The following is a 12388-nucleotide window of genomic DNA, read 5'->3' on the forward strand; positions in this document are numbered from 1 at the left end:
TAAGGACTGTCGATTAACAGACTTAAAGAGCTTCACAAAGCCGACAACTCAGGCTCCGGCCCGAACACCCTTGGTTCCGTTGATTGGCGAAAAACGGTGTTGTGTTCCGTGCGGGAAGAAAGTGTTCTGTTGGTCCGCAGCCTGAGCATGTCTGCCTACTTCCCGCAGATAGAGTATTTCTGGTACCGTACAATTGATGATACAATCTCGATGAGTGAATTGGGTCATTGAGAATCTTGGTTGGCTGCCACATTGTCCCAGCATTGGTTTCTGAGGGTCGTAAAGTGAACTTGGGTTATGCTTCACAGTATGCCCTATCCCCATCCTCTGCAATGCTTGAACCAGTAGATGGCCGCCAAGAGGGATGTGCCAGCGTCTGATAACGCTGTTCCCGCTGCTTGTCATGTATGCAATTTCGAATCGAAGACCAAGTCGTATCGTTATCGATCTTTCTTCTTCTTTGTAGACAGTACAACAACCGTAATGCTAGTGACAGTCGGTCGAGCCGGTGCCAGCCACTGGTTTGATTGAAACCTCGGCGTGAATCCTGTCCATTTCAAATCGGATCATAGTAGCCAAGGGGGGGGGGGGCAGCTAGGTAACCAAAAACGCAGTGTGCTCGTAGTTCGTGTGAGAGGGCAGACTGAACTCCTTCCTGCCTTTGGCGTCATAAATTGAGGTTGCCTCCCATCATTACCGATGTCCGGCTCGACCACTTCGTCCATGGTCAGCCACGATACTTCCGCGTTCCTTGAATAAAAGAAGAGCAGGCATACATCGACGGTTCGTAAATGCCTTTACAACTCGATGTCGTGACTTGACCAGCTTCTCCGTACCAGATACGGCAGTCGAGCAAGGGTCGGGACCTTGAATTAAGAATCCTCATAGCCATCATATGCGCCATACGCATTGGGCTAAAGTCGAACAGACGGGATAGGTTGGTACGTCCCTGAGTGGCACCTCTTTTGCATGTTGAACTCGGTGAAAACCTCCCGTCCTGCGCCCGCCGAAGCGAAAGGGCCATGTAGTATATCGGGATCTCCATTGATGAAGCGCAAGAGGGAAGGGAAAACAACGTAAGGCGGATTTCTTGGCGCAACCTGATGGGCAGAGAAAGTTGTTATCATGCATACAACATCGCTGAACGACCTAGCAATCTGCTGCGAATGCAAGATAGGCGACTTTGATGGTTTTTTTTTTTCTTTCTTTCCGGATTGTGTCATGCTCGAACAAGATGTACCTGCATGGGCCGGCAACATTCATCACTCCCATCCTGATTTCGACTTGCTTTGCAACATGGAGGTTTGAGGACCGATAGGCGTAGGATTAACATTCTGTCGAGAGAGGGATAAAGGGGATCAGACGATGAAAACCGGCACCACGTTAAATTGTAGGCACCATCGCTTCGTTTTTCTCTCCAACATACCGTCCGTGCGCAAGACTTTGGACAGAGGTCGGGCAAGCTGGCTAACCGTGCACCCGTGTCTTGGTGTGCCGTTGTACCTGGGTACCACTCCACGACAATCTTGGGACACCAGTGGGAAACCGTTATGAACAAGATCCTTGGAAGGTTGAGGCTTGTGTCCGCGGCTGTCCGCCCGAGTCACCCTGGCTCGCCCAGCTCATGAACCCGCACTTCTCGAAGGATTATCCTGGGACCGTAGCATCGTCATGTCAAGCCACCCCGTTCGTTTGCCGGGACCCTTTTTTGGTCTTCATGATCCAGGAACGCTGCAATACGCACCATGTTCCATGGAACGTTGGTGCAACCGATAATTTCACCTGGTTTGGCTCGCCGGCTTCGTCTTTCCAGTGCGCTTTGGTATTCATGGTCCTTTTCATCAAGCCGAGGCCGGAAACTTTGTTGGAAGTTGGCGTGATATCCTTTCATCTCGTTCTTGCTCCTCATTTTGAGGCTCGACCCGATCCGCCGTTCAGGGCCGTTCTATTAGTGCGTAGTTCCTACGTAGCTAGTGGTTACAACCCCCGGCGTAGCACGGAGCTACCCCGTTCTAACCAGCACGAGCCATGCGCGCCGAGAACGCTGTTAACTGTATGTACCGGCACACCCTGGGCTGGATCCACATTGCCGAAGCACCCTTAGGCTGAGAACCTTTTGCTGACTCGCTTTTAATATGTATCACCGGCGAAGTGCTGACGGAGAATATGGAAGTAAACACACTATGACGGTCAAATACTGTGTAAAGCTCGTCGTAAACGATAGAGAGGATATGTCTGTGAAGAAGTTGCAGCAAGGGAAACCAGTGACGAGCTTTGAGGGCACCGTTCGGGTAGCGAGAAAATTGGTTGAGCATCGTAAGCAGGTACACTGTGTGCGAAGCTAGATGGTGTGGAGAGTATCGGAGCGAATCGATCGTCGATGGAAGCCCATGATTGACGAATGCTTAGTCGGCTGTGAGCCAAAATAGTATCTTTGGTACATCCAAGACCGGAATGGATGGTAAAAGTTTTGCCGGACAGCAAATGAGTTGTTCAGGATCTCCGCCGTCATCCGAATGCCTTCACACACCGTTTTGTGAACAACGTACAGTTGTAGGATGATGGACTGACGAATTCCAGGCTGAGCCCTGTCGGTGAACAGTAAATCAGGAGTGTGTCGAGCTCGGTATGGCCCGAGCCGTGTCGCACCTGTTCCGGAATCGGCTTGAGGGTCACCGCCAGGATTGGTATGTACACCGCAGTCAGGGGAACACCTAGGTGGAGGGCCTACGTGTAGCAGGCCGACCCTGTGAACGTTGTGCTATCACATTCCAGTGTCGTCCAGATTTTCTTGTACGGCCAAGTAGCAATCAGGTACTTGCCTGCTCGCTGACAGTGGTAGTGGACCACGGGCACGACTCCGCATGTCCGTTCAAGCTATTTTAACGCCTCGCCGTTGTTTCGTATAGGCATCGTACAACAGCTGGGCTGTCGACGGCTCGTCACCACCTATGCCGCGGCTGGCCTTGTCGCTGGCCTCGTAAGGAATCCGCAGCTGTAGTGTACGGTGAGGATCACGTCCACTGTCTATTCATTGTCAGGTACCTGTGTACGGCGGGGTAGGTGGCCGCTGAACAGCAAATTGGACGCTGCATTAAAGTCCACTCACCTTGCTGTAGGGTCTAGGTTGTTAAGTCTTGCTCAACCGTAAGCCCTCTTCCAAGGGTCTCCATGTCTCCCATGCCTGGGGGGAAAAATATAATCTCTAGGCGATTCGCGGACTGCAAGATGCGCACAGTACAGCGCTATCGCGGAGGACACTGGGGCTTGGGCTCAAGCCATCGCGTTCTGTTGCCGAACAGCAGCTTGTGGTGCGAATGGTGAGGCCGGAAAGATAATGGATAGCAAGAACAAGATTGGAAAGAATAGGGGAGATATCATTGGCCCAGATGAGAGGAAGTGCTCGAGCCATCTCAGGCATGACAGACACTCCAGAGTCCAGTCCAGGGTCCTTGGAGGGGAAGACTGGACTGCTTTTGGCATGTGGATGGCGGGAGACGTTGTTGACATTTAGATTGAGGTGGTATTTGGTGGTGGTAGTTGGTGGTGAGCGGCATCCCATTCCACGCCTGGGCGGGGGATTGAGTTCTGACTTCGGCTTCATGGCGGCTTCATCTTGCAGCATCGCCCGTTCCATTGCCGTTGGGGTCCTGGACGGGCAGTGTGGGTGCAGTGTGTGGCCGTCCGTATCTCGATGGTCGCCGTCCATGGCCGCGCAACCTGGAATCGCTGTAGATGTCTGCATGTGGATGTGCAGGATGTCCAGAGCTCGCAGGGTTGCGACTGGCCGAATGGCAGATGAATGTCGTAGTGAGCGCTCTCGGTGATGCAGAGAGGTGCAGTGCTAGAGTGGCAGAACCGCAGAAGGGGAAGTGGTGAGGGTTGTGCGAATGGGACCATTGCTCTTGCACAATCTGTGAACGGCAGGTTCCGTTTCCCTTGTAGGTTTGGTTTGAGGAAGGCACCTCACTGTGTACGGTACCTGCACTTGCTACACGCACGCCCCTCCTCTTACCGTTTTCGAATGGCCCGTGCCACCCCGACCTTGGCACTCAGATGGAGGGGCACTTGAAAAAGTTGGAGAGAAAAAAGGTGAGAGATGAATTAATGAGCTCTCTAAACTCTTTTGCCTGTTTCGAAACACAAGGCTACCTTTCCTCCTCTTGACTAATCTTGAGATTCGATGATCAATCAGAGTGTCACGGTATGTACACAGAGGGTCTACCTAGCATGTAACGGAGCGCCTTGAGCACTGCGATGAATACTTCATGACTGCGTGTTGTCCCCGACTCGCAGGTTTGCAGTCTGTTACGCCGTCGACAACTCGCCGTTCTGGCCGCAGATTCGTCGAGTCCACGATGCAGAATCGGGACAACCAAAAGCATTCTAGTCCAGAACGGGACTGGTCTGGGGAAGGGGTTAGGTAAGGACTCCACTAAACCAAAAGTTTTAGACCTCTGAGGAAGCAGCAGCGATGAGCAGAAACAGACAGATCAAAATGCTTGTACTTTGAAGGAAGGTCCAGGTTCCCTTTCCGTTGCGCGCACGGATTCATCTGTCAAGCAGCGTTGTGTTGCAACTCTTGAAATTACATCCCTCAACCCGCCATCCCTCACACTCACAACCTGGATGGATGGATGCGTCCAATCTTTGCCGTCGCAATTCGCACACTCACAACACAAGCCAGTGTACTTCCTCGAGCTACTCTGCAGGTACCTACAACACTAGGTCCAGTACAGCCAAAGAGTATCCATATTCCTATTCCACTCTCTCCATTCCCTGGCCCTGTCCGCCCGTGGGCCTTTTTGGCTCTTGCCCTGGAGCTTTCAGTTTCACTCCGACTCGGCTACTGCTCCTCTACTACCTTCCAATTCCTCTCTCTTTCCACTTTCCCTCAATATGTAAATTCATTTTCTAAACTTCCTTGTCTCTCAGGCTATTCTCATCTCTTTTGCGCTGGCACCATGGTCGTATCCGCCAGTTCCAATGCCCCCTCTTCATTCGTCCAACATGCCCCAACTTATCCATTAACTATTCCACTCTTTCCTCCTCCCCATGCCGCCGCTCTGGGGGTCCGTCCAAGACCAGCCATAGTCTAGACTGAAGTCACATCCAATTCATCCCATCCACCCCATGTTCGTGCTGTGCGTGATGGAACCGTCGACCTCTCAGAGCATGACGATGGAGTCGAGAGCTGCACCTCTCTGGGTCTGTCACTCGTTGATTCCCCTCTAGCTCCCGTCTCCCGTCTCCCGTTGTGGGATGGCTGCTGTTGTCCCATCTTGTCTCCTTTCGTCTTCTCCAGCCTGTTGTCTCTTCTTATATATCTCTGGTCCCCGTCCCCCCTCCTCCACGTCTGGACCCCGAACTTCTGAACTTCTCTTGCAGTTCTAGTCTACTTCTTCTTTCTTCTCATTGTCTTAGACAGACCAATTGGTTTCGTCAATGACCTTGCTGCTTTAGCCTCCTCCATATTCGGTCTATATCACCCTATATCCCCATCATCAAACGCTTTTAGTTTAGGGGTCCTCCTGGAAGTCAAGCATTGAGTTGCCTGTCTTAACGAGGGCTATCCCCCCTATCAACGTTTGTTGTCGTTCGCTATCCCACCCTTCGCTCGAGAACGGCAAACCTCTATCCCCCGGTGGTGACGAGTTCGCCCTATCAAAACCCCAACAAGTTCGACCTTTCGACCTTTCGACCTTTCGATCCGGTAAATCAAGCTTGCCAGCAACTTGTCCCGGAGGACTGGAAAGAATCACAGAAACCTCCTAGCTTCGACCTACATTTTCGCTCATCGTCCCCTTTTCCAATCCAGCAACTCCCCCCTTCGTTCTTGCTTTCTCTTCGGATCCTTCGTTCTTGTGTCATCTCTCGGACGTCAACGACAGATTCTTCACTTGTCCGCCCATCTGCTGTGGACATCTCTTCCCAGTTACACAGGCTGTGCTATCTTCGGGCTGGGTTCCTTGAGTAGAGCAGATCCAGTACACGTTTGGTTTGCCCCTTATCTGGCATCGATTTCTCAGCATGGCTGAGTTAATGGGTTTCATAATACCAAACTTGGACTTTTTATGGTCCACCAAATCCTGGTTTTATTTCCATATTGTTATATGGTATGCTTGACTTGTGCAATTCCAGTCCCACCCAATCCGCCACGCCCCAGCGCGTGCTAACCGCTTCACTCAGGCTTCATCGTTATGTGCGCCTTCTAGTCCACTGTGTCAGCCACTGGACCTACAAGTCCGTGCAGCCGAAAAAGGACCCAAAGTTCACCTCGGCAGATGTCACTGTCGTTATTCCCACAATCCACAATCAATTCGAGGAACTGCGAACCTCGCTTGAAAGCATCCTAGCATGCAAGCCCGCCAAGCTCATACTCGTAACCACGTGGAACAAGTATGAGGCGCTCGAAGCAATGGCGGCCACGCTGAGGAAGCCAGCGTGCGATCACCCCATCAAGATCGAAGTCCTTCATGTGGACAAGGCAAACAAAAGACTGCAGGTGTGCAAGGCGTTGGAGGATAACCATGTCGAAACCAAAATCACGGTCATGGCTGACGATGATGTCGAATGGCCATCGACACTGATGCCGTGGCTCCTTGCCCCATTTGAGGACGATAAAATCGGCGGAGTCGGTACCTGCCAGCGGGTGAAGCGCATCGATGGAGACCTCACAACCCGCATCTACAACTGGCTTGGGGCGGCGTATATTGAGCGCCGCAATTTTGAAATCTCAGCCACCCACAACATCGACGGCGGTACTTCTTGCATGTCTGGACGCACCGGTGCCTACCGCTCGGACATCCTCAAGGGCTACCCGTTCCTTAGTGGCTTCAAGAGCGAGAAATGGGGCAAGTACATCCTCAACGCTGATGACGACAACTATGTCACTCGCTGGTTGGTCGCGCACCAGTGGAAGACCTGGATCCAGTATGATCCCGAGTGCGAGATCGAGACGACGTTGGAAACCAGCGTCAAGTTCCTGTATCAGTGTTCCCGCTGGGCGAGAAGCAACTGGAGAAGCAACTGGACCAGTCTTGTGCACGAGAGATACGTGCTTACGTAAGTTGAGCCGCTCCCAACCGAACCCTAGCAATACCCTTTTAGGTCACTGTGCATGACTGTGTTGTGTGCACCACCATTTCATCACCCCTGCCCCCATTCTCGACCTTGTTCCCCACCCGCAATAGGCGCCCCCTGTCCACCCATACCCCCCTGTCCCTCCTTATTAACACTCTTCAACAACAGTCAACAACCATGGTGCACTTACGCTCTCCACATCGCAACCTTTACGTCCTTGGCCTTTGTTGTCGACCCGCTCCTGCTCTTCTCATGCTGGCGGGCCACTGAGGGCTGGGATGTCAACGACCGGTACACTCTTTTGGCGGCCGAGATCATCTTCATGTTTGGCTTCACCAAGGTCGTCAAGCTGGTTGGACTCTTCCGCAAGAACCCACAAGACCTTATCTATTTGCCTGTTTCGATTCTCTTTGGATATTTCCATGGCCTCATCAAGTTATACGCTCTTTTTACACTTAAACATGTAAGTCATTCCGAAATGTCGGCATACGTTGGCGATAAACAAGACTAACCGAAGACGCCTCGCAGACTTCATGGGGAAGCCGCGCCGATGGTGATGAGCACAATACGTTCCGTCTGCAAGAGAAGCCTCCTCGCAGTCAGACCATGTTGACACCATCCGGACCAGGCTTGGATCACTTGTCTGAGAAGCCTTCAAAGGGTTCTCGAAAGACCGGCGGTGTCACGCAGAGTCGACGCCTGACTACCACCGGCACATCAGTTTCGCACAACAACTGCGAACACGCCAACGGCGGATGTACGGTTGCACCCACGGACCTTTCACACTCGTCTTTGCAAGATGGGGGGACTTGGTCGGGCGGCAATTGAGTCGCCTGGCAGATTTATGCAGATTACGAATTCAATGACTGAATGACGAAACTGAATTTCGTGTCTTCTCTGTCAAGCCGTCGGGATAGGGGCGGGGTGGAAGTTGTGGAGGGCAATACTTCTGGCAGAACAAGATGCATTGGCCAGCCCCTGTCCAGCGGTTTCAGAGTTTGTTGCTGGCGCTTTTTAATGAGACCTGGAATATGGTTGTACACAAAAGCATTTGGGTTTGCTGGGAGCTTTTGACTCCCTTCTCGGTTTCTGTTTGGCAGGCATGCGGAGGCGGGGACTGGTTGGGAATATGAGCGACCAAAACTCACAGCAATGGGTGAGACGGTTCTGGGAAAAAGTGTGCATGTTACCTATTTTGGCTTTCTTGTTTTCCCATTTCATCTCTTTACGCTCATTTTGGGATATAGACGGACACCTCGAAAGGGTCATTTGTTTTTGGTTTATTCTCGTCTACGCCTCGACACAAGGAGGTTAGATGGGAAGTGTGTTTTACAGGGAGGCATGGGGAGATTGGAGTATAGAACAGATTCCATGATTAGACTTTTGGATAGAACGACGGGGAAGCTCCCACAACAGCGATATCTGATTTTTACACTACCCAAGGCACTACCTCGATGGAAGCCATCTCCCCACCCATGCCACCGCACTTTATCGAGGTGAGGCGTCACAAAGCTGTGCCGATCACGAGCTGGGAGAAGTCGATTTGACAAAGTCTCTGGCCAATCAAAGGCTAGAAAGCTTCCTAATCGGGACATGAGATGAAATGCACGGAGTATCGGATACGGATACAAGGCCCAACCGACCACCACGTAGTACACGTCGTGTCGGTAGAAGACCGTTTTGACTGTGTTCAAAACATGCTGGCCAGGGCCTCATGTCACACAACAGGTCAACTGCAAGCCATCATGCTTCAAAGCAAAAGAAACAGGGGCGCTCAACCAACAGGGTGCGTTACACGGCATGGTTGACAGGACTGCAAGGGGAAATACCATGTAAGTCAACAAGCAGAGTCTTGAGATCACATTCCATAAAAGCCACCCCGCTTTTGGCTGGTGTTTAATTCAAGCTTTAATTTTGATCAGTCGATTCAGTTGACGTGATGGTCTTGTAGGCTGGGGTATCCTACCCACCACGTATCCGTTCCCAGGGATGGTTGTCAATGGTGCAAAACCCCTCATTATCAGTCTGCCTGCTGTGATGTTATGGCATCATCGAGCAGATATGTTTTGGTGGTGTAGCATTTGAATACTATGCTGTCGGGTATTGGAAGTCAACGACGGGGCCCAAGCTCGGATGGGCCATCAATCCGGATTTCAAAATCTGGAGAAAATAGTGAGAACGGCAAGACGGCATCTACATGCGGATGCCCCATCTTATTTGCTCCAAATCGCCCCGCTCGAGCGAGGGCCCGGAGTTCGTCCAAGATCGTCCAGCTTTTGTTTAGTTCCCCTGCCCTGGCAAATCTTGCCTTTGGCCCTGGTCCCGTCCCCGTCCCTGGCCCTACCGTCACCATCCGCAGCCCCCGAACGGGGACCGGGCCTCTTGATGTTCGAAATCGGTAACGGTTGATAGCAAAAATGGTAACGGTTGAGACCCGGGGCAGCTTTTTACGCCCAAGTCGCAGCGCATCAAGCCTTGACCCACATCTGCTCGCGCGCTCATTGGGCAGCGGCTGGCAACAAGGGGCCAAAGTCTTGAGCGAAACTACCATCTTCAACTTCATAGCATTTCACCCCAAACCCTCGCGCACCGACTCCTTTTGCGCTACAAATTGTAAAGATTCTGAGATGCTTAATTCGGCCAATTTGCGTTGCCAAAAAGAATCACGATTTTCGCGGCCTTTTTGGCTGAGATATTGCGCTCCGGATAGGTAGACTTGGACGTTGCGCGGGTCTCAACCATTAGCATTTTTGCTCTCGACCGTTATCGGTTTCGCTTATCTCAGCGGGCATGACTAGCCCAGCCCCTCCTCCTCCCCTCCCTAGGTCCCTGTGTTTCCGGATGAACTGACAAGAGTCCCTTGGCTTGACATTTTCATGACTTTGACACGGGCATCTTGCAGTGACCTCCATTGCAGGAGCGCAGCTACAGTACATTTTATGTACAGCACCTACGAGGAGGCGGGCGGGATCGGCAGCCCCGCAAAGAAGAAGAAATTAATTATCACGAGAACGGCTCGACAATCGGCATCAAGCAAGCCAAAAGCGGCAGGGCCATCTTGCGTTTATAGCCGCGGTGAAGCATGACGTGCATGTCCTTCCCGTCATGGGGCCTTGGCCGTGGCTTCGTTAATGGTGGCTTTCAAAAGTCTTCCAAAGCCAATGCCTGGTCACAAACCCAACGCGGACACTGATATTGACCCATGATTCCAAAGCAGGTAACATGCTGAAGGATTCCAGTCAACAGAAATGGAGTTTGACAGATGTCTACAATCTGTTGGTTCGGGCCGAACTGCAGGCACTGCCTGCCTCTGCTGCCTGCTGTCTTTGCCTGTTTGGTTCCTTCCAAAATACGAGATGATTGATCATGAAGGAGGTATGTAGCAGTGGTGAGTACCTGCCTACAGGGACCTACATCATGGCTACAGTACCTCAAAGTGAGGCAAGTCCAGTCCGCGACCCCAAGTTTTGGCATTGATCTCGCAAGTCGCAACTTCTTTCTCGCTCTTGTCCTCTCCCGCAATGGCGTCAACGAGACGTCACGACTGCACGGATTTTTCACCTCCCAATTTCCTTTTTTACTCGCAAATTCTCTGGGAGATAAGGATCGAATGCCCCTGGGCAGGTACAGTATGCCGGACGAGGATGTTTCGTCTTGCCTTGCCTTCCACTTTTCCGGTCACAACTTGCAATTCGAGTCGCTTCGGTTCCAAGCCCACACAAGGCAACCTACACTACTGTACCTAAGAACAATCCTTTCCACCGAAAACACCATGGCTGGTTAAAGCTTGCATCTGTACAGTGTTCCCCTTCTCCGTCCATATCTTGGCCATAGAGGTGCTGATGATTGATCTCGCTAACAGTTCGCTCCTAGCAGGAACCTTCCTCCTTCCTATTCGGCTCTTCACCCCAACGCACTGTTTCGGCTGTTCGGTTACCGCTCCCAGACGTGAGCCTCCAGGCGACGTGTACACAGTAATCACAACAACAAACTCTGCCTCCGCATGGCGCCTCCCCACCCACAAACCCACGACAGCAACACGCATCCGAGAAATACGTACAATTCGAGCCTACCTGTGCCGCAGCGATTGGAGGCAGCAAAAATCATGATACTGGATCCAGACAACGTTTCCCTTGTTGAGCACCATTTACGTCGCCGGTAGAGTCTGAAAATTGTCGTGGCTTGGCCTGCCTAGTCAAGCTAACTGTGAACGCTAGATCGCGTCAAGAGGGCGTGGGGTGTTACATCGCCCCTAGAACAGCTAATAATCCCAGCAAGTCCAGACACCGGGCCTGCCATTCGCTAATGTGCTGTACAGTAACTGTAGGTGACATTGGATGTCGAAAACTGATGATGTCTTTGTCAAAACGTCGCCCTTCTGCTGAGGACATACGGAAACACTGGCTCTCTAGGCCTCTCACAGGACTTCAACATGACGCTCAATCGCAGATTCGAGAGCTCAAACCCCAGCCTCACCCACCTCTCCATTCACAAGACGCTTAACCCTTTTCTCTCGGACCTGCGTCTCCTCAATGGAGACTTCCTGGTGGTGATGGTTGGCGGGGTGGCTTGCAGGGTTCGGAAGTCGCATTCTGCGCACAAAACGGACCCCTAGGCGTGCCTGTGACAGGAGCATTTACGGTGGGGCTCATTTCACATTCTCCGATAAGTTCCCAGATGTCGTTTCCAGGGCCTGGACCACGACTTCTTGTTCGATCAATGCCGCAAATCGACATCTGACAAGCCTGGTTCTGTCAAACTTGGCACTGTCGAGCGGCGCTAAGAAGTGCCAATGTCTCGGGAAGGCCACATGAGTTCGAGGTCAGCACCCAAGAACCCCAGCCACTTATGGCGCGTCTAGGTCTCAAGTCTCAACTTCTCGGGGCAGTGTGACGAAAGTGGTGGACCAGCGGGGAAATGGGGCAGGACGACAAGAGAAAAAGTGAGGGGCTTGTGGCCATGGGAAATACACTGTGGAGAAGATGCCGAACAAGATTGGTATCGTAGTGTACTCAGGTGAGTTCAAAGTTGAAGCAGAAACTCGAGTTTTGTCATTTTCCCCCCGTTTTGTGTGGAGATCGACTCCGTCTGCTGCTCTTGGGATCCAGGAAACCAAGCTTTCCAAAGATGCGGCGCCACCACCATGGTGATTTGTGCTGAAGATTCGTTCGCCATCCTCACGCCACGCACAGCATCAACTAGTTCATGTCTTACATGTATGTGTGGGCATCACCAAAACAGGGACTGGGCGACAGCAAATCCATCACTAATGAAAACCGCGATGGCACCCCGTATATGGGACTTC

At 52.0% G+C, this 12388-nt stretch overlaps 3 protein-coding genes across 3 annotated transcripts; 1 reads left to right on the top strand and 2 right to left on the bottom strand.

The window, feature by feature from the left end:
- Nucleotides 1-2817: 2817 nt before the first annotated feature.
- Nucleotides 2818-3862, bottom strand: B0H65DRAFT_53908 (uncharacterized protein). The gene is made up of 2 exons (XM_062829108.1): nt 3110-3862; nt 2818-3027 (listed from the first exon to the last, which is right to left on the bottom strand). The coding sequence occupies exon 1, from the start codon at nt 3743-3745 to the stop codon at nt 3206-3208; it is 540 nt and encodes a 179-aa protein (XP_062687013.1). The 5' UTR covers nt 3746-3862; the 3' UTR covers nt 2818-3027; nt 3110-3205.
- Nucleotides 3863-5565: 1703 nt separating this feature from the next.
- On the top strand, nt 5566-8073 carry B0H65DRAFT_53941 (nucleotide-diphospho-sugar transferase). Its single transcript, XM_062829117.1, has 4 exons — nt 5566-6116; nt 6190-7065; nt 7252-7546; nt 7612-8073. The coding sequence occupies exons 1-4, from the start codon at nt 6031-6033 to the stop codon at nt 7909-7911; spliced, it is 1557 nt and encodes a 518-aa protein (XP_062687014.1). The 5' UTR covers nt 5566-6030; the 3' UTR covers nt 7912-8073.
- Nucleotides 8074-10691: 2618 nt separating this feature from the next.
- B0H65DRAFT_53987 (uncharacterized protein) lies at nt 10692-11258 on the bottom strand. The gene has a single exon (XM_062829129.1). It carries the CDS (start codon nt 11126-11128, stop codon nt 10826-10828), a length of 303 nt encoding a protein of 100 aa, XP_062687015.1. The 5' UTR covers nt 11129-11258; the 3' UTR covers nt 10692-10825.
- Nucleotides 11259-12388: the final 1130 nt, after the last annotated feature.

Source organism: Neurospora tetraspora (assembly GCF_033439725.1).
Source record: "Neurospora tetraspora strain CBS 560.94 chromosome Unknown B0H65scaffold_1, whole genome shotgun sequence".
In the NCBI taxonomy this organism is placed as follows: domain Eukaryota; kingdom Fungi; phylum Ascomycota; class Sordariomycetes; order Sordariales; family Sordariaceae; genus Neurospora; species Neurospora tetraspora.

Coding starts and splice junctions, on each gene's coding strand:
- B0H65DRAFT_53987 (XM_062829129.1), bottom strand. CDS start 11,128: ATGCGTGTTGCTGTCGTGGGTTTGTGGGTGGGGAGGCGCCATGCGGAG.
- B0H65DRAFT_53941 (XM_062829117.1), top strand. CDS start 6,031: ATGGCTGAGTTAATGGGTTTCATAATACCAAACTTGGACTTTTTATGG. Junction 7,066..7,251: donor CACGAGAGATACGTGCTTAC/GTAAGTTGAGCC, acceptor CTTCAACAACAG/TCAACAACCATGGTGCACTT. Junction 7,547..7,611: donor CTCTTTTTACACTTAAACAT/GTAAGTCATTCC, acceptor GACGCCTCGCAG/ACTTCATGGGGAAGCCGCGC.
- B0H65DRAFT_53908 (XM_062829108.1), bottom strand. CDS start 3,745: ATGCAGACATCTACAGCGATTCCAGGTTGCGCGGCCATGGACGGCGAC.